The sequence below is a fragment of the Geotrypetes seraphini genome, chromosome 11 (genome assembly GCF_902459505.1).
Source record: "Geotrypetes seraphini chromosome 11, aGeoSer1.1, whole genome shotgun sequence".
NCBI lineage: Eukaryota > Metazoa > Chordata > Amphibia > Gymnophiona > Dermophiidae > Geotrypetes > Geotrypetes seraphini.
In genome coordinates this window covers 47,104,703-47,126,436 of record NC_047094.1, presented here as the reverse complement: position 1 = coordinate 47,126,436, position 21,734 = coordinate 47,104,703, and the positions used below count along the sequence as shown (strand labels likewise).

Genomic DNA, 21,734 nt, shown 5'->3' with positions numbered 1-21,734 from the left:
TCTTTCTGTCTCCCTGCTCTCCCCCAAGCCATCACCATTGGGGAACAGGCCAGCGCCGAGGTCTTAGCTCTCCCTACTTATCTTCCCCAGCGCGGGACCGACCAATTCTCGCCACCTGATGTCAATTCTAATGTCAGAGAGGAAGTTCTGGGCCAGCCAGGCTGTGATTGGCTGGCCTGGAACTTCCTCCCCGATGTTAGAATTGACGTCGGGTGGCGAGAATTGGTTGGCTCCGAGCTGGGGAAGATAAGCAGGGAGAGCTAAGACCTTGACGCTGGCTTGTTCCCCGATTGCAGTGGCTTGGGAGAGGGCTTTGAAATGGGAAGGGAAGCAGATTGGGGACCCCTGCTTTAGGTGAGCCACGAGTCATTTGCTGACATGTCCAATTACAGCAGTTGCGGTCTGTACATGATTATCATCTCCACAATTGGAAAACTTGTGGAGAGGACAGATCACAGACCGCAAAATAGTCCCTGGGGGGCCGCGTGTTTGAGACCGTTGGCCTAGAAAATGTAAGAGAATCTTGAAAAGTAGTAAGGAAAGCAAATACACAAATGAAAGAGAAAATATGATTCCTTAATACAGTAAGAAAGGCGATCATGGTTTCTTTAAAAGACCTGTTATTGACAGTAGCCAGAGTGGCAGTGTAAAATTCAAAAGTGATGGGTGGTAATATGAGGGTCATTTCATAAATAATGCACATTAATTTTTTTAATTTACATGTTTTGGGGGTTTTTCTTCCAGGTATTTCTTTACAATACTTCAATATAGTCTTTGCAATGACTGAGTCCCAACGTCCGGGAAGCTTTATTATTCCATCCAAGACACCGTACTAGCGGAAGAAAGCTCTTCCAGAAATGCAAAACAATGTCCATGCATAGGTTTTTTCAACTTTGGAAAAAGGTTAAAGTTCATGTCTGGACTGTAGGGCGCATGAGGTAACACCTCCCAGACATATTTGCGTAGCTTTTCAATGATGACATTCCCTATGTGCAGGTGAGCGTTGTCATGAAGAATGAGTGGCCCAGCCAAGAGCAACTGAGGTCTTGTTTTGTGCATTTTTTGCAAAAAAATCACAATAATACACTGCTTTGGCACTTCTTCCACATGGAACTTTGTGATGATCATGCCTTCATGATCATAAGCAAAAATCATTTTGATTGAGCTCGTCAAAATTTTTTTGGTCATGGGGAAGATAGCTCTCCACTCATCATTGAAAAGCTACGCAAATAAGGCTGGGAGGTGTTAAATTACATTAATAGGCTGCAGGGATCAGTCTTTTAGACAGTTTTGTAAGTGCTATTGCAGAATGGCTGTCATGAGGTGACTTTAAAAAATAGAAGAATCCTGGAATGCAGAAAGAGGATTTAAAAAAGGTTTGGATATTTTCCTGAAAAAAGTCCATACACCATTATTAAGATGGATTTGGGAAAATTCACTGCTTTAAGATAAGCAGCGTACAATCTGTTTTACTCTTTAGATCTTATTAGGTACTTGTGACTTGGATTGGCCATTGTAAGAAACAGGATACTTGGCTTGATGGACCTTTTGTCTATCCTAGTATAGCAACACTTATGCTTTTTTTTTTTTTAAATGTAAGTACAGTATTTATATACCTCTTATAATCTCAGATACTCAAACATTTGTCCCTATCTGTCCCGGTGGGCTCACATCAAATGTACCTGGGGCAATGGGGGATTAAGTGACCTGACCAGGGTCACAAGGGGCAGAATGGGATATGAACCCACAACCTCAGGGTGCTGAGGCTATAGCCCTAACCACTGTGCCACACACTCCCCTCTTGTAAAAGGAATAGCCAGTAGGATAAAGGAAGCAGTAGCGTGTAAGTGGGGGGGGGGCAGACCACCCTAGGTGCCATCTTGGTGGGGGGCACTGGCATCTCTCTGCCCCCTCCCTTCAACCTCCATACCTCTTTAAAATTTTTGCCAATGCGAACAACTATGCTAGTCTGCTCCTCATACCAGCCTGGCTCGCTCTGAAGTCACTTCCGGGTTGTGGGGCCAGGAAGTGACATCAGAGGGAAAGCCAATACCAGCAGAAGTTGCTCATGTTGGCAAATATTTAAAGAGGTACAGGGATGGGAAGGGAGGGCATGAGTGTGGCAAGCAAAGTGTGGATGAAGCAGGGAAAAAGGGGCAGTTGGTGCAGAAGTGGAAGGGGGCAGAGAGGAGGGCCCTGGGCACCTCCTACATTCGCTACACCACTGGTCGTAATACACGTATGTAATTTTGTAGACAATATCTTCAAAAGAGGTATATGCTGGATGTAATTGATTCAGTGGTGGCTACCAAAATGGTAAATGGCCTTCATCATAAAAAGAGGATAGACTTAGATCTAACACCTGAATTTTGTATAGGTCGTCCACCATTGAGCATGGATCCCACATGTTTGTAATCTAATTAGGTGCTAGTAATAATTGGTGTTTAAGCATTTAATTGGCAGTAATTAGGACATGTCCTAACATCCTGTTCTATAACTTGCATGCCTACATTTCATAGCATGCAATTCAAAATGGTGTGTGGCCGCTGGAGGTGTATGAGCAGGTCAAGGTGTTGCCAGCAAGTGGGTGCAATGTTCTAGGATAGCTGCATTTATATCAGCTTTTGGTAGGCATAAGTGCTCATGTCCAAAATTAGACTCAATGCATACTGAGCTCGTATTCTGTAAAGGTGGGTCCACACCGAGCACCTTTTATAGCAGTGTCTTGCAAACTAGCCGGAGCCGCAACACTCTAAATGAAGGGTACCTGGAAATGCATGGATGTCAATGCAATGATGTCACGTGCATGTGTGGCATCATCACACCGACATCTGTGCAAGCACAAAGGCATTGCAGGCAGGCTCTGAGCCCACCAGCGTGTGTGTGTGTGGGATGGGGGGGTGCTCAACAGGAGAGGTGCTGGCACTGGCTGACTGTCTACAGGACTTGCTTCTCTCCACAAGAATTTTAAGTTTCAAGTTTATTTAAGTCTTAATATACCGCTTTTAAAGTGGTTTCCAATTAATCCAAAGCATTAAAGTTTAAAATATAAAAATATAACATAAAGGGAGCAAATGCACAATTACAATACAGACGCAACATGATACATATGGGCAAATAAGGAAGAATACATTGCTTAAAATAAAAGAAAAGGGAGGAAAAAAACAAAAGGTAAAAAAGAATCCTTAATGTAAGGCCTGTTGTCTGAGTTTTTTGAACAACAAAAAAAAATTTTAGTGCAGAGTCTAATAGCAAATAATCAAACATATGCCCAGCACAACATCAGTCTTTCTAAATTTTATCAAGTGAGAGAGCATTTTAAATCGCAACAGGTTGATGTTTAATTTATCATTTCCAGCATTCAAATATCCTGTGTTGGGCTGTATGAAACCATTCATAGGATCACCTCACAGCCACCCCATTCCTTCATTGGGTCTCTTGCCTTCATGTAATTTCTTGCAACAGCTTTTCCAACTTTATCATAAATCAAATTAAAGAAAGAAAAACTTAACTTTCATTACAGACATTTCACCGGACCACTGCCTGCACGAGTCAATCGGCGCCTGCAACTCACGGCACAGTTTGCAATTCATTGCTTTACAGAATAATAGCTTAGCATGGATCATAATGATGCCTATCTTTGGGTAGCATTTCTTAAATCTGGTCCTAAATGTGTACTATGGAAGAAAGGTGGGCTTTTCTACCTTGGAGGTTTTGAGGTATTTAAATGTCTCAGGAAGTGTGCACCCTTCAACTGAGACGTCTAGGATGGGAGTCAATGGGAGAGATCTGAGAGCAATCTAAGGAAGTATTTCTGTACAGAAAGTGTGGTTGTGAAGATGGCATCTGAAGTCCAGAAAGCATAGAAACACAGATGATCCAGGGAATATGAAGATCTAAGTGTAATTTCATGCAAGTATCATCCTCAATCCCCATCCCCAAAAGGTCTTGCATTGTCCTCTTCCCCCACCACCAATGTCCAGCATTGCTTCCCCAGTTCAGCATCTCCTCTCTTCTATTCCTACTCAGAGCTGCATTGCTATTGCTCTCTACCATGCCATCCTTAATGAGTGGCTGGTGCAGGGGTTGCACCAAACGGCCATTCACTTTGTTCAAAGACCATGTAGTGCTGGTCTTTTCATTACCCTCTTTGTGACTTGTTACCAAAAGTGATTTACTCTTTATTACAGGCTTCCTTGTCACCCTCTGAGATCACAAGTTAGAGACCTTTTGATTGTTGCTCCACTTTGTTTGGTCACTGAGGTCGTAAATCAATCCCAAATGTTTCAGGTGGCTGGACCTTCATTGTGGAACTCAATTCCAGACTCTATTCATTTGATTTCTGATTTTTTGGCCTTCCGGAAAAGTTTGAAGGGGTTTTTTTTTTCCCCCCCCCGATTGGCCTTTTCAAATCTAGGCATTGTGTAATTTTAGCAGTTATTTATCCTTATTTGTTTTAAGGAGCAGGGCTTGGTGTATTGTACACTTCCCCCTCCGTATTTGCGAATTCCATATCTACGGATTCGCGGTTTTAAACCACAAAATTCATTTTCATTTTTCAGGCTATTTTAAGCCTTGTAAGCCCCCCTTAAGCCTTACCTGGTGGTCTAGCAGGTTTTCAGGCAGGAGCGATCTTCCCACGCTCCTGCCCCGTGCAGATCGCTCACAGGAAATGGCTCAAGAGACTACGGGAGCTCAAGGCAGCCATTTCCTGTGAGCGATCTGCACGGGGCAGGAGCGTGGGAAGATCACTCCTGCCTGAAAACCCGCTAGACCACCAGTTAAGGCTTAAGGGGGGGATTTTGAGGGCTTAAAATAGTATGGGGTAGTGGGGGTTAGGGGCAGAACCAGCCCAAATATTAGTCGTGGTTTTTAATATTCGCGGGCCAGCTCTGTCCCTAACTCCAGCGAATACGGAGGGGGGTTAGTGTATTGTGGTTTGTTGAGTTTTGTTTTAATTATGTATGTATTGCTGTCACCCGCATAGTTGCTGGATATGCGGGCTACAAGTGTTTTAAATAAATAAAATACATATTTCAATCTGGAGACATTTCTTTTTGTGCTGCTGAAGGTCAAGTACTGAAGTTTTCATTCTTATAGCACAGGAACCTGTAATTGGTTCTTATATAAAAACAAGAAGACATCAGATTAAGAAGACAGGAGCTGCATTAAAACCACCGCACTTATTTTATTTTTGTACTATAAATAAGTTTCCCTTTCCCTTGCATAGGTTAATGAAAGATATACGGAAACTCCTTGTAAATTTAGTCAGTGTACACCAGAATGTGAAGACATAAGAAAGGCATTAGAAAGAACATCATTTTACCTCTAATATGTACAATTAGGAGGTCAGCTAGACTTTTTCTTAAGGCATGTTTGCGAGAAACTAAAAGTTTACTATCAAATCTTTCCTTTTCTATATCCTATAGTAATCATTTTGCATATCTCATAAAACACAATATGAAAACAATCTAATTCAATCCAGTGCTTGTTATATGTCCAGCCGTTCATTTCGCTAAGTTCCCATGGTATATGGAATGTTGGTGGCAAAGGAAGGAAAACCTTTACTACCCATTCATGCAAATAGGTCTTTGATTTTTAAATGTGTGTGGCTTGTCCTCCACAGAGGCCACTGACTTCTGCACAGCTGTACACTAATCAGGAGATCATTTAGAAACTTGGAATTCTCTGGTGCAGCATAAAACTTGAGTGACACAGTGCTATATCTGGTGCTGTTATGTCCATGAATGTGATGTTAGGATTTTGATAATTTTTGCCTTAGCTATAGGCTGCCTCTCACTAAAAGCAAGGGTGTACTGTAGACAATCAAAGTGACCTAAAAAAAAACAACAAAAAAACCTGCCAGGAATGTGCTGAGATCTGAACATTTGTTTTCCAATATACTTCTGATCCATCATTTTCAGATGAGCCAGTTTTGCCTGTTAGTTGTATATGTTTTATGTAGGGAGCCACACCTGGGCTCTCTGCAGATTTTCCAGGCAAATGGTTACAAGTTTGAGCACATGAATCTCCACTTGAGGGTTGGCAGTGCTTTCCATATAATGGACAGAACAAGATGAGTGAAGCACCAAAGCATTGGATAATGCAAAGAGCAGAGCTTCAGGGAGATGAAACACTGCAACACTTATTAACTAACATGTAAAACTGCTGCATCGAGTGTTTTATCTTTTTACTATGTCCATATAGCCTGTCAAATACTTTTAGATGACCATAGAACTCTATTTTTTTCCAGATACCAAAAGTGCAAACTCCTGGATAGACATTTCTTTGTTGAGGTATCGATCATATTGTTGCTTGGTTATCCTTCCACTTCTTAGAGAATCCTCAATGTTGAATTTCTTGCCTGATTTTCTGTCATGAATCACAGAGGACTCACCATTAGGACCTTTTATAGTGGTTTCTTCCCAGTCGCATTCCTGGTTTTGCAAGTTAACAAACATCTTCCAGTCAATGAGCCCAAGTTTGTGGGCTGCTTCTGGAGACATCTCTCTCCCAGTGTCAGGATCAATGACTACAATGGAGCGGCGCAAATGGTTTTCTCTCTGCTCCCTCTTAAATTTCACGTTACTGAGGCGTGTCTGTAGTTGTTCAATTTCAGCATCTTTGTCTCGAGATATTTTCCTCAGGTCTTCCAGTTCTCTATTTAAGGACTGGAACCTTGAGTCCAAATTTACTCTGCTGTCAATCTGTGTCATATTTCTTAAATCTTGAGCTTCCTTCACAGTAAATTCAATCTCCGATTGTAGCCTTCTAGTTTCTTGTTGAAGGCTTTGCTTGTCCATCTGCAATTTGTGGACTTCTTCTCTCAAGTACTCTAGTTCTTTGTTAGCTTTGGAATTATTGAAATCAATTTCTGACATCTTTGCTTGAAGTCGGTCCACTTCAGCATCCCGTTCTCTCTTACGTCTGCTCTCATCTTCCAAAGTGCTTTTCAGTCTTTGAATCTCATTTTCTGTGTCTGCATCTTTTTCCACTTCAACTTTTTCTGTAAAGACAACTTTTTCCTTGATCTCCAATTTCTCCAGGTTAATGAGCTTCTTTCGTAGTGCTTCAAGTTCAGTTTCCAGCAATTGCCTGTTATGCCTTTCCTCTTCGACTTGTAGTTTGAGGAGACTGTGTTCTTTCTCTTGTTGGGGATCTTGCTGAAGGACTACTTTTTGTTTCAGAGTCACTTTTTCCTTGGTGTCACGCTCTCTTTGTTCCAGTTCATTAAGCCTGAGTCTCAGTTTCTGGATCTCTAGTTCAGCCTCTCGGCGAGCCTGTCTCTCCCTCTCCAGTTCTTCCAGTTGACGCTCCAGCTCAGATTTCCGCCATTGAAGTTTACGCAATTCTTCCTGCAGGGAATCTTTCTGTTTTAATTCATTATCAACAGCTTTAGAAAAAGAATTAACTTCAGATTTCAGTACATGGTCTTCCTCATACTTCACAACTTCTTTCTTCACCACTTTCTCTTTTACCTGAGCAAGCTCTCTCTCCTTCTGTCTTATTTTGTCTTCATGTGACAATCTTTCCTTCTCTAAGTCCAGACATTTCTTTTGTTCTTCAGATAGTTTTGCTCTCAATGACTCCACTTCCTCTTTGGTTTTGGGATCTTCACGATACTGCAAAACCTCTTTCACAACTTCTTTGACCTGGACTTGGGGTTGGGCATCTTTCCAAGACTGAATTTCTTGCTTCAGTTGAGTCATCTCTAAATCTGATCTTTCAATGTGTCGTGTTTTGTCAACAATTTCTTCCCGTAGTTGCTCCAGTTCTTTCTGAGTCTCTGGATCTGTCTTATACTTGATAACTTCTTTGATCATTTCTTTCACCTCCACCTGCGGGCCTCGTGTTTTCAAAGTTGTAAGTTCATTCTGAAGAGTCACCACTTGTTCCTCGGCACTTCTGTATCGTCTCTCATGTTCAATTAGTTCCATGCGAAGGTTAGCAACTTCACTTTCAGCCTTAGGATCAGGGCGAACAATTTCACGCACTTTCTCCTGAACATGAACCTTGGCGTTTTCCTCTTCCAAATTCTGGATTTTACGGATTAGTTCATTTTTTTCTCTCACAGTGCTGCGAACTCTGGTTGTTTCTTCATCATACTGACGTCTCAGATCAGCCATCTCCCTCTCAGAAGCTATGTCTTTTTCTACTTTCAGTACTTCTTTGACTGTTATTTTGCCCTCGGCCATTACCCGTTCCTTTTCCAGACGTTTCAACTTCTCCTGTAGAAGATTAAGCTCTGCTTCTTGCTGTTTCCTCAGTGTAGTCTCCCGCTCCATATTCTCTTGCAAAAGTTTATACTCTGTGGTGAGCTGAGGGTCATTCTGCAGCTTGACCACTTCTTTCTCCATGATCTTTTCATGTTCTTTGTTCTTTTCATCAGAAAGAACCGCTATGCGATTCCTCAGAAGGTTGATTTCATTCTCTCTAGTTCCTTTCTGTCGTTTCAGTTCTTCCAACTCCTCTTTCAGCTTCAAAACTTGCTCATGCTGATCTCTGTCCATCTCAATCCGAAGCACCTCTTTAACTACATACTCTTGGCCTCCATCCTTCTGCTCATATTCAAAGGAGTGAACTCTTACTTTGAGCGATTCTAGCTCATCCTGTAGCATTTTGTTATTTCGCTGTTCCTCTGCCACTTTTTCCTGGAGTTTGTGGTGGTCTTCATCAAGCTGTGGATCAGGAACTTTTTTCACCAGCTCCTTTTTCACGACAGTCTCCTGAGGCTTTTGGCTCTGGAGGAGAACAATTTCATTTTGGATGGTGTCTATTTCTGTTTCCAGTTGTTGCCTACGCTGAACCTCATCATCCAACATGTTCTTAATTCGCCAGGTTTCTTCAGCTGGCTTCTCAGCCCTGCTGGTCTGCACACTTTCTTCCATGACTTCTACCTCTGGTTGCTGCCAATAAAAATAAAAAATACAGATATGGTTAAAAAGGCAGAGTGGGGAAAAAATTCATTATTACTGTGCAATAACTGTTCCATTATAATCTAAATTTTAAAGATAACTTGGTCAGTTGAGACTATTCACTCTTAGGGCTTGTTTTACTAAGCTGCATTAGCGGTTTTAGCGCACGCTAGACGCTAACGCTAGCATTGAGCTGGCGTTAGTTCTAGCCATGTAGCGCGGGTTTAAGACGCGCTAAAAACGCTATCGCAGCTTAATAAAAGGAGCCCTTAGTTTCCATATCAAATATTGTCAGTAAAAATGTCTACATTGCATGAGCCACATTTTAAATGATTAGCTTTTCCTAGCTTCTTTTAACCATACAACTGCAGGGCGGGGCACTCTTTCTCACTCTTATTGTTCTGTCTGCTCTGACTAAATACTCCTTTTAGACGGAGTCTCCTGTGGGACTGAGAAACATGCTTTTCAATATCATAATAAACACAAAAGTAAGAGGCACATCTTCATTTCCTCATTGCTAATTACTTTTGGTTAATACAAAGCTGTTAGCACATTCTTTGTTTCTATTTTGTACCATATGTAAGGTTTTGCACGGGGTGTTACAACAGACAACCCTCTAAAATGTCAGGTGGAGACCCTACAATGTACCAGAGGTCCTGGGTTCAGTGCCCTCATAGGAGGTTCAGCAGGAAGTGAAATTAATGACAATGATAGCCCAAAGTGGTTACACAAAATATATATTGTATAGAAATAGGCTTAATATAACAGAGATGCAATATTTAGAAGAAAGATGCATTGGTTGATGGTTGAGTAGAGAATAAATTTTAAAGTGATTACATTGACGTCAAATTTTAAAGTGGTTACATTGAGATACAGTGAGGAGTGTGGCTGTGTCTTCGTGCTGCTCCCGGGCCCCACATTGTAAAACCCTTCTTTACCCGACTCATAGAAACATAGAAGATGACGGCAGAAAAGGGCTACAGTCCATCAAGTCTGCCCACTCAGCTTACCCACCCACTGTCTATGCCCTAATGACCCAATTTCCTTATCTTGACCCTTGTAGGAATGCCACATGGACTCTACTGCTTCTTATTGAACTGGATTCTCCCTCTCACGTCATGTTCTTTGCATGGACAAAGTTTTGTTTAAATGAGGAGCAGGGATGTCTGGAAAAACGAAGAAAAAGCCATGATGGGACGCTCCCGACAAGATGGCGGATCCCTCCCCAGTGCCGGCTAAGGAGTTCACAGAGAAACAGCTGGCCCAACTAACTGCAGCGGTGACTTGAGCACTAGAATCACAATTAATTAAAATGTCTGAGCAACTTGGGCATCTGGAAAACCTGTTAGCAGATACAACACGGTGCATGGGGGAATTGGAAAAACAAGAGTATCAGCGCTGGAGAATTCCACTGCCAGAAGCCCACCTGCACTTGTCACGCTCGAGACCCAATTGGCAGCCAAGCTGGAAGATCTGGAAAATCACTCCAAGAGAGAGAATCTTCGATTTGTGAGCCTCCCTGAGAGCGTGGGGTGAGAGATAACATGGCAGGAGGGAGTAAGCATCCCTCCTGCCAATTTTCTTTTGTGCGGGGAGAGGGAGATACCATGGAAGGAGGAAGTGGGCATCTCTCTTGCCAATTTTCTTTTGCAGAGGGGGTGGGGTTGGCAGGAGGAAATGGGCATTCCTCCTACCATTTTTGCTGCCGCGGGAAGGGGGGGGTTGGTTCGCAGTGCCGGTTCCTCAGGGAGGTGTGTGCTTTTTTCCCTTTTTTTTCTAATAGGGCAGATATTGTTTGTGTGTTAAAAAAAAAAGGGTTAAACAAGTAAGCGACTGGTCTTGACCAGTCGCTTTTTTTGGTTCGCTAAAAGCGATCACTTATTTTAGTGCATCAGGAAGCCATGTTAGAGCATCAAACACTCTACTAGTTTACATGGCATTTTAATATTAATGAGCTTATTTGCATGGTCAGATCGGAGAATGAGTGATTGTGCAGAAAACCACACGGTACACCATTTCAGGTCGGCAAATGCGATCGTCGCTAAAGCTGTTAAAACAGCTTTGGTGACAATCACTGGCTTAAGTGCATCTGGGTCTCTGTTGGTTCCTTCCACTGCCTGGCTTGGTAACAATTAGGTATAGCTGTGGCACAAGTACTAATTTTTCCATTAGCATGCCCATTAAAAAAATTAGCATATGAGAACTTACCGACACTTGTTTTATAGATAAGTGCTAATTCTGCGGCAATCATCGTATGTAGATGTGTTAACTGATTAGTGCAGAAACACCCACTCTCTTTGCTGGACATGCTCCCGCCGCAGAAAAATAAAATTATTTTGTAGCATGTGCCAATTTGGTTGGTATTTACTGCAGAATGTCAGAGCATGTCCTGCCGTAAGGCATTTTAAGCTGCAGTAACCGTGAACTAGTACTTACTGCAGCTTAGAAAATGGGCCCTTACGCCTTGGTCCACCAAAGAGGCCATGTTCGGAGTAGCTTACCGGTCAATGTCCTTACCTGTCGCAGAAGATTCTGTGCAAACTCTAAATTCTGTAGCCTTTGCTTGTTTACGGCATTCACCTCGGTAAACTGAGCGGTCAAGGCAGTGTTCTGTAAAAATCAGAGAGTTTTTTTATTTTAGAAAAAAAGGAAGGCATACCTAAGGATGTACTTGAGAAAACTGTTAAAGGACTACGACACAGACACCATAATTATGTGACTTTACTATCTATTGGATTTTGAGCAAGGCTACTGATTCACCAGGATCTAAACGGCAAATTATATATTACTTGAAAGCGCAGCGAGCTTGGCGAATGCGGCTGTGCTCTTGTTAATCTATGCAATAAGAGAAGATTTGTGATAGCACTGTTGCACCCAAGGCCAATGGCGTAGTTAGGGGGCCCGGGGGAGGGGGGCAGCCCATCCCGGGTGCGGTCTACCAAAGGGCGCAGCACTCTCTCCTCCTCTCCCGCACGCCCCTTGCTTTCCCCTGTACCTTTTTTACTTCCCCAGCACGAGGTTGCTGCCCGCATCGGCATCAGCGCTCTCTCTGACGTCACTTCCGGGATCCGAAACCTAGGAAGTGGCGTCAAAGGCTGAGCCGACGCCAGAGAAGTTAAAAAGGTATGGAGAAAGAGAAGGGGGAGGGGCACCGCTCACCCTTACTGCGCCACTGCCTGAGGCTGCTGATTCCTTCTCCCCCCATCATGCCCGACCCTCTGCTACAGATGATCAGGGCAATGCTAGAGGCTGGCACCTAGATTTAGGCATAATAGCACTTATTATGCCTAACAGTTGTGTCTTCAAGGGCTTGACGCTAGCATTCAAATCCTTGCACAACATGGCACCGGGCCATGGATTAGGGGACACTCTATGAAGGAATTGGAGGACATTTTTTTTCACTCAGAGAATAGTTAAGCTCTGGAATCATTGCTAGATATTGTGGTAAGAGCGGATAGTGTAGCTGGTTTTAAGAAAGGTTTGGACAATTTCCTGGAGAAAAAGTCCATAGTCTGTTATTGAGAAAAGACATTGGGGAAGCATGGAATGTTGCTACTCCTTGAAATTCTAGAATCTTGTTAGTCTTTGAGATTCTGGAATGTTGCTACTCCTTGGGTTTTGGCCAGGTACTAGGGACCTGGATTGGCCACCTTGAGAATGGGCTACTGGACTTGATAGACCATTGGTATGACCCAGTAAGGCTATTCTTGCGTGACAACCATGCTTCCTCTGCACATGCCAAACAGGTCCCTTCGATCACAGGATGAAATATGCCTCAAAACGCCCCCTGATCATTCCTTTCAACTGCAAACGACGTTCCTACTCCCACTTCATACCGTGCCACTGGAATCAACTGCCCCTGTAGATCAGATCCCTTGAAGGACTCCTCAACTTTAGGAAAGCAATAAAAACATACCTTTTCACCTAAGTCTCCCACGACCAATAGATGACAAAGAAATTTATATTATTACAAGACCCTTGATAGGTGTTGCTTTAAGTTAAAAACTTGTATTGAGAAATTTTGCACTGTAACTATGACTAATTCAACCTGTAAACTGTATATTATGGATACTGGTATTAGATCCCTAGTATGTGTCGAATTAGGATAACTTGTACCTGAAAAACTTCTACTGTAACTATGACAAATTGTAACCTGTTAACTGTATATTGTGTATGTTGACCTGTGACCCGTCCTGGGCTCTTTGGGGAGAACGGGATAGAAAATGAAATATATAAATAAATTTATGCACAAGATTTGTCCCAGTTATTGAAGATTACTTGCATAACCTCTAGGCATTATTCTGCAATTGGTGCATGCAAGTCCCTTACCTTGGATTGCATATATAGCACTCAGATTTAGATGTGTTTCAGAGATGCATGTGCAACTTAATTGGCTAATAAGCTGTTAACATCAATAATTGTACGCTAATAACCAATTAAGCTATTAGCACCAATTAGGATTTGTGCACACATCTGGTTGTGCTTGGCGCCTAAGTCAATTGCGTGCATGAGTGGGTCATGAGAATTTCAAAAGGTTTTGTGTAGTGTTATAGAACATTGGGTTTCTGTGCTCAACTCAGGACCTGGGATCTACACTGGGTTTCGGCAGGCATAGACTGACACTTAGGCCCAGATTCTCAAAGCAGCGCCGATTTTCTAGGTGCCGGTAGGTGCCCATACCTCTGTTAAAAACACCAGCCCAAATGGTGTTTTTTAACCGAGATTTGAGGCATATACAACGCCTACAAAATTAGCACTGGAATCGCGCCTGCGTAGGCACTTTAGGCGGCCGAACACCAAAGTAGGTGTGGCCAACACTAGAAGTGGCATTTGGTGGCCTAAAGCACCTACATAGGCATGATTCATTGAAGATAGGCGACAGAAATGTAGCATCAGAAAACCCTGGCCTAAATTTCCAGTACCCGTCTTTCAGATCGGTGTAATTCTGACACAGACGTTGATGCATGATTGGCACATGATCAGCGGCCGCCAATATCAGCACTGGTTCAAGAATCTAGGCTTAAGTGCTATTCTATAAAGGGCGTAACTTAGATCGGTTCCTTTATATTTAAATCATAGTAACATAGTAGATGCAAATTCAACTAAGAAAGCATCAACCAACCCATCTAATCGCCCCAAACCCCCCACCCACCCAGAGAACAGCAGTAATAATAAAGTCAAGCTAAGTATGCAACGCTCATAGTATATACAAAAGCAAACTAATATCTGTACCAAATTTTGTTTCTGATACAAGGAGTCAACGTTATACAGAATGGTGTCCAACATTGTTCAAAAAGACGACCTGCTCAAGTGTCCAAGTCTGGAATAGCTCTACGCTCCCTAGATCGGTTCCTTATATCTTGTTTAACTGCACAACCTGCCTTGAGTTTAGTCACCCAACTGTATCACCCTTGTCCCCATCTAATATCTACACATGGTCCCTCTGCTATATGATAAGCTGTATTGTAGAAAAGCATTAACGTCATATCTGTTATTTGAATGTTTTTTGTGCTTATTAGATGTTTTATAAGTATTAGGCTGATATCGTATTATATTGCTCTTATTTGAATTTCAGTGCAGTTCATAAGTATATTTTTTAAACTGTTTCATGGTAGTCCTATTATTAAGTTTCAATTTGCTGATTTGAGTTTACCTCATTCATTGTATTTATGTTCATATTTGATTATTTTACTGCTGTTAATAAAATTGTTATGTTTTATGTTGAATCGCCCTTGCCGTATACTGCCTTGAGTGAGGGAATCTCTTCAGAAAGGCAGTTAATAAATCCCAATCAATCAATAAATCTGTAAAGGAGTTGGGGGGGGGCATGTCACCAGACAATATTTGAAACTTATAAAATACTTACTATCATTTGCTTGCATTGTATGGTACATTCTGGCATTGCCAACTATAGACATGATGTTGGTTGATGAACCTAACTTTTAGTATGCCAAAAGAGCTTTGCCTTAGTATTCCATAACAGCTTAGCTGTGCCTTTAAGCAATTACAGAATTGATGCTAGGTGTACCCCTTTGGAGCACCTAATACAAAGTACCAGTTTATTGAATTGTTCCTTTCTGAACTAGCTTAAGTTCAAACAGGATGTAAGCTAAGTACATAGCTCAAGATGTTTCAGAATCAACTAAGCCCCGAAGTCTTGTTATCAAGCTCATTTCATCAGTTATAGCTTATCATACATAAAATGTAGCCTTGCTCCAAAACAGAGGTTCCCAACACTGTCCTGGAGGCCAGTCGGGTTTTCAGGATAGCCCTAATGAATATGCATGGAGCAGATTTGCATGCCTGGCACCTCCATTATATGCAGATCTCTCTCATGTATATTTATGAGTGAAAACCCGATTGGGCCTAGTGGTCCTTCAGGATAGGGTTGGGAACAACTGTTTTAAAAGAAAAGCATGCTATATAACAGAGGTGCCCAAAAGGTCGATCACGATCGACCAGTAGATCGCAAGGGTAGCACGCGTTGCCTTTGCATTCTCCCTGCTTCCCCGATGCTGCAAAAGCCAGGCGTATGCAGCCACTGCACAAGCGCCAGGCCCACAAGCCTTTCCCTCCCCCCCCTGTCAATTCTGACATCCGGCGAAGAAGTTCCGGCCCAGCCAATCAGTGCCTGGCTGGCCTGGAACTTCCTCTCCAAAGTCAGAATTGACGTCGGGGGAGGAGAGAAGGCTTGTGGGCCCAGCGCTTGTGCAGTGGCTGCGCAGGCCTGGCTTTTGCGGCAGCAGGAAAGCAAGGAGAAATCAGCGGCGGCAGTGGCTTGTGGGGGCAGGGAGAGAGAGAAAGAAAGAGGGGGCAGGGAGAGGGGAAGAAAAGTTGGGGGAAGGAATGGAGTATGTCAGGTAGCAGGGGGCAGGCAGGGAGAGAGGAAGAAAAAGTTGGACTCTTGGAGGGACAAAGAAGAGGGAGAGAGAGAGATGTTGGTTGGGGAATGAAATGAGGTCTGGAGGAGAGGAAGCATATAGGAGGCAGAAAGAAGGGAAAAAATATTGGATACACAGTCAGAAGGAAGTGCAACCAGAAATTCATGAAATCACCAGACAACAACGGTAGGAAAAATGATTTTATTTTCTGTTTAGTGATAAAAATGTGTCCATTTTGAGAATTTATATCTGCTGTCTATATTTTGCACTATGGCCCCCTTTTACTAAATCGCAATAGCGGTTTTTAGCGCAGGGAGCCTATGAGCATCAGGAGCAGCGCGGGACATTCAGCGCAGCTCCCTGCACTATAAACTGCTATCGCGGTTTAGTAAAAGGGGAGGGGGTATATTTGTCTATTTTTGTATAGTTGTTACTGAGGTGACATTGCATATTTTAAAGTCATATGCCTTGACCTCTTTGAAAAACAAAACCTCAAATATAAATTATAATTAACATTTTTTCTGCGTACAGTGTGCTTTGTGTTTTTTTAAATTTTATTAATGGTAGATCATTTTGACTTGGTCATTTTCAAAGCAGCTCGCAAAGCCCAAAAATTGTGGGCACCCCTGCTGTATGACAACTTCAGAGAACAACAACAAAAAATCCATTACCTCATCTTTTACTTTAGCAGCTTGCGACTGGATTCTTGGTCTCTTGTTAAGATGCCTGTTCTGTCCACTTTCTAGGTCAAGGATGGACCTCAGCTTCTCAGTTTCAAACTCATAGTCCTAAAAGAAACGATCACAGGTGACCAGGGTAGAAACAAGCAAGTCTGAAATAATCGCGGACTGCGGCACCCTTCCTCACTCTCATACTTCCTTAAGTTCTGCCGCTGCAGCACTTGTCCTACAGGCCTTATTTCCACCCAGCATTATGAAAATCTTTTCCCTTTAGCGCTATTCTTAAGATTCTCCTACAAGAGCAGGTGACTGAAAACCCATTTCACTTATGGATACTTCACCCCTTCAGTTAGGGAACATTCTATTATCCTGACTCCCACAGTTAGAACTCTCTTTTTGCATGTCACACTGCTTCAACCATTAGAACCCGCTTTTTCACCGTTTGCCAAATTTGAACCATTTCAGCCCTGCTAACTAAAATTGTCATTTGTACTCCTCTAGATGCCAGTGGCATGGCCACGTCTAGGCCGAGGCCCACCCATTTTGGTCTCAAGACCCACTCAACAGCAGCACTTCTACATATAGCTACTGGGGCTCTCAAAGACTTCCGAAACTTATCCTGCCATGTGCCTTTTAGAGAGCTGATCTTCGCCGGCAGCAAGCAGCGCGATGCTGCTCGCACTAGCCCCATTGCTTTTCTTCTCACATATTTCGCCTATGCGGAACAGGAAGCTGCATCAAAAGGAAGGCTATGGGGTCAGCACGAGCAGCATTTATCAGTCACACGGCTGCTGATGATCACCTCCCTAAAAAGTATGCAGCGGCGGGCTTGAGATGCTGGAGTGCTGGTGGGATCAGGGCAGCTTGAGACACCGGGGTGCCAGATCGCCTGAGACACCAGAGGGCTGGGGGCATGAGAAGGAGAGATCTGCCTACCCGACTTGGGTCCAGACCCACCCAAAACTGGGTGTCTGGCTTTGCCCCTGCTACATGCACTTGTAACTAGCAGACTTGATTATTCTAATGTACTGTTCATTTAAACTGAACAGTCAGCCCTTCAATATCTTCCAAGTAGTAAACACCCCAGTATTCATCATCTTCACCATGTGTGATACAATAACCATGTTATCGCCCTGTGGTTATCCCGCTGGTGGTTTGTAAGCTTTAGAGCAGGGGCTCTGAACCAGTAGTGCCCACACCCCTAGAGTTGCAGGAAGATATCAAACAATTTGTGGGGCAAGGTTTTAAAATCTAAAGCAATTTATTGAAACTTTCTAGACCAAGGGTAGGGAACTCCGGTCCTCGAGAGCCGTATTCCAGTTGGGTTTTCAGGATTTCCCCAATGAATATGCATTGAAAGCAGTGCATGCAAATAGATCTCATGCATATTCATTGGGGAAATCCTGAAAACCTGACTGGAATATGGCTCTCGAGGACCGGAGTTCCCTACCCCTGTTCTAGACAGAGGGAAGGCAGTTATTAGTCATATAACCATGTAATTTTAGTGACATATTAGCAGTTATCACTGTTAGTGGCTAACAGCGACTAACAGAGCTGTCAGTAGTCACTAGTGGACACACAGTTTAAGAAGTGAGTGTTTCATTGATCAGTTGAAGCCAAAACAGATTAGAACTACTGCTTTACATGAGTAAATGCAAGACAGTAGTTACCACATTCAAGCCATGTAAGTTGGTCAGTCTGCAATCCTTCAGTGCACTTATTGCCCTCACCTAGTATCTGTATTTCTTGATTTTTTGAATATCAAGAAGCAGCCTCAGCTGCCCTGTCAACTTGTTCCATAATAATGCACTTGCAGCTGATATTATAGACGCTCTCGTATTAGCATAATGTACTTTTGCTAACTCACCTATCAATAATCGAAACATTCCATCTGATCTAAATGATCTAGAAGGCTGATAAAGGTTCATCAGTTGTGTTAAACGCCATGGAGCATTATAATGAATAACTTTAAAAGTCAAAACCAAAACCTTAAAGACAATATGAAATTTAATGGGCAGCCAATGGAGTTTCCTCAAACATGGTGTAATGTTCAAACCTGCTTCTGCCACATATCAACTGTGCGTCCACATTCTGGATAACTTGTAAAGCTCTGTGTCATGTTGATAGAATGCCTAAACAAAGTGCATTACAGTAATCTAGTTTTTGGATCACTATTGTCTGAACTAGAGAATGACACGGTGGCGGTTTACCCGCGGCTACTGCGTTTAGCCGCGGGTAACCCGCCAAAAACGGGGAATGAAAATTAGCAGCCTCTGCGGGGACGGGGACAAGGCCATCACCGCCCCGTGGAGCGGTGAATGGTCTTGTCACCGCAGTGAGGCATAAAGGATCGTGCGGTTTCCGCAGCCCCCACCCGCCCACCCGCACGCCGGCTCGATCGTTTAACCAGCTTCCTCTCTCCACCTCAGTTTGCCGGCTTTCTTTTTCGGCGACTGGAACGCTTTCAAAAGAGCCGCGCATGCGCGGCTGCTCAGTATTCAATCTTCTGCTCTGACCCAACCGGAAACAGGAAGTTGCAGCAGAGCAGAAGATTGAACTTTGAGCAGCCGCGTGTGCGCGGCTCTTTGAAAGCGTGCCGGTCGCCGAAAAAGAAAACCGGCAAACTAAGGAGAGCTGGAGAGCAGTAGCGTACCAAGAGGGGGGGGGGCGGGAGGGGGCGAAAAAGATAATGGCGCTAGGCCTTGGAGCACCGAGGCAGACCGCTTCTCCCCCCTCCCAGCCGAACCCCCACTGACCCTCCTATCTCTCCCCCCCCAAGTGAACCTTTCCGACCCTCCCAGCGAAAGCAGCAAACCTCCCTCCAGTAGCGTCGGCTTTCTCCTCCCTCTGCCGCATCACTGATGACGTCATCAGTGACATGGCAGAGGGAGGAGAAAGCCGCGAAGGAGGTTTGCTGCTCTTGCTGGGAGGGTCGGAAGGTTCACGAGGTCTGCCTCGTGCTCCATTACCTTTTTTGGGCAGCAGCAGCGTTTACAATTCGCTGCTGTTGCCGGCTTCGGACCTTGTTCTCTGCCGGGTCCTGCCTACTTCCTGTTTTCATGAAGACAGGACCCGACAGAGAGGAAGGCCTGAAGCGGGCAACAGCAGTGAATTGTGAATGCTGCTGCTGCCCGATGAAGTTCAGGACATCAGGACATCGGGGAAGGAGCAGGGAGAAATCAGCTGCTGGCTTGGGGGTGAGGGTAGGGAAAGAATCGTGGAAGTGGAGAAATTGGCACGATGGCTTTGTGGGGGCTAGGGGGAGAGAGAAAGAAAGGAAAAAATAAAGAGGGGGGCCAGGGGGAGAGAGAAAGAAAGGCAGAAATAAAGAGGGGTCAGGGGGAGAGAGAAAGAAAGGCAGAAATAAAGAGGGGGTCAAGAGGGAGAGAAAGAAAGGCAGAAAGAAAGAGGAGGGCCAGGGGGAGAGAGAAATAAAGAGGGAGGCCAGGGGAAGAGAGAAAGAAAGGCAGAAATAAAGAGGGGGGCCAGAGGGAGAGAGAAAGAAAGGCAGAAATAAAAATGGGGTCAAGGGGGAGAGAAAGAAAGGCAGAAAGAAAGAGGAGGGCCAGGGGGAGAGAGAAAGAAAGGCAGAAATAAAGAGGGGGGCCAGGGGGAGAGAGAAAGAAAGGCAGAAATAAAGAGGGGAGCCATGGGGAGAGAGAAAGAAAGAGGGAGGGGGCAGGAGAAGAAAGAAGAAGGACCAGAAGAAGGACCAGAGACTCATGAAATCACCAGACAAAAAGGTAGGAAAAATGATTTTATTTTCAACTTAGTGATCAAAATGTGTCCGTTTTGAGAATTTATATCTGCTATCTATATTTTGCACTATGGCCCCCTTTTACTAAAACGCAATAGCGGTTTTTAGCGCAGGGAGCCTATGAGCGTTGAGAGCAGCGTAGGGCATTCAGCGCAGCTCCCTGCGCTAAAAACCGCTATCGCAGTTTAGTAAAAAGGGAGGGGGAATATTTGTCTATTTTTGTATAGTTGTTACTGAGGTGACATTGCATAAAGTCATCTGCCTTGACCTCTTTGAAAACCCGCGGAATATAAATGATAATTAACATTTTCTCTGCGTACAGCGTGCTTTGTATTTTTAAAATTTTATTGTTGGTAGATCATTTTGACTTGGCCACAAAGGTAAGGGGGAGGGAGGGAGGGGAGCTGCTGAAAGACATCTAGTAATCCTTGCAGGCTTGACTGTGCAAGGAATTATTTTTGTAAAATCATGTTTTGTTATGTGACTGGCATTATCTAGACTTTAATTTCTATGAATGAATAGAATGAAAATGATATAAAATTACTTGCTTGCGGGGACCGCGTGTTCCGGCTCACACAAGGAAGGAGGGGGTGAAAGGGAAAAAGTTTTTCTTCCTTGGAAATAGATTCTGAAGTGACCTCATCAAAGAAGACCAGCACCAAATGTACAAGTAATCCCTTAAACAATGTCAAAAGAGCCCAAAATAGAAAACTGCTACTGCCTTTAGACTTCATTATTGAAGGAATCAACTTGAAATCATAGAAGAGACAGGAAAAGGTTAAATGCCTCATGGAATCCTCAGGTACAAAACACAAACCAAATTGTGAATGAAATCAGAGTAGACAGTAAGAATTATAAAATTGATGTCATTATCCATCTGGAAAAAAAGGCGTACTAGAAATAATGCCTCAGCAATACAATTTTCAGAAGTTCTATTTGCTCATGGTAAGGGAGAAGCGAGACTGCTAGTGATGGTGGGGGGACTGATAGAAGATATGAAAGAAGGGTAGTAGAAAGGAACAGATGGTAAAGGAGGGAGGGAAGGGTGGTGGTGGAAAGGAATAGAACAGACATTGAAAGAGGGTAGAGAGGAACAGACCCTGAAAGGAAATGTGGAAGGCAGAGTGGGGAGAAGACGCTGGAAGGGAAGAAGACAGATGCCAGACTATGGGGGAGCGGAGGGAAGAAGATGGGTGCTAGACGGGGACGGTGATGGGGCGGTGAATGGGATGGCAGTGGCGGTGACGGGGCGGTGAAAGGGATGGCGGTGACGGTGACGGGGCGGTGAAGGGAACGGCGGTGACGGGGCGGTGCAGAGGATGGTGGGCTGGGGACGGTGCAGTGACGGGGACAGATTTTAACCCCGTGTCATTCTCTAGTCTGAACCACCACACAGAAGTCATATCCTGACAACATAGGCTTTAATCTACTCAATAATCGCATTTGGAAAAACGTAGATTTCACCACTGCCAACACCTGATCTAGTGTCCTGTGCCTATTG

The 21,734-nt window shown here is 43.7% G+C and overlaps 1 protein-coding gene across 2 annotated transcripts in view; it reads right to left on the bottom strand.

Moving 5' to 3' along the window:
• Positions 1-5,164: 5,164 nt before the first annotated feature.
• PPL (periplakin) overlaps positions 5,165-21,734 on the bottom strand; it is a 151,703-nt gene continuing 135,133 nt past the window's right edge. For both annotated transcript variants that reach the window (XM_033963123.1, XM_033963122.1), the window contains 3 exons: positions 16,468-16,584; positions 11,433-11,525; positions 5,165-8,906 (listed from right to left, as the gene is read on the bottom strand). In XM_033963123.1, the coding sequence (XP_033819014.1) occupies positions 6,240-8,906; positions 11,433-11,525; positions 16,468-16,584 (2,877 nt within the window). In that variant the 3' untranslated portion in view covers positions 5,165-6,239. The remainder of the gene's footprint in view (positions 8,907-11,432; positions 11,526-16,467; positions 16,585-21,734) is intronic.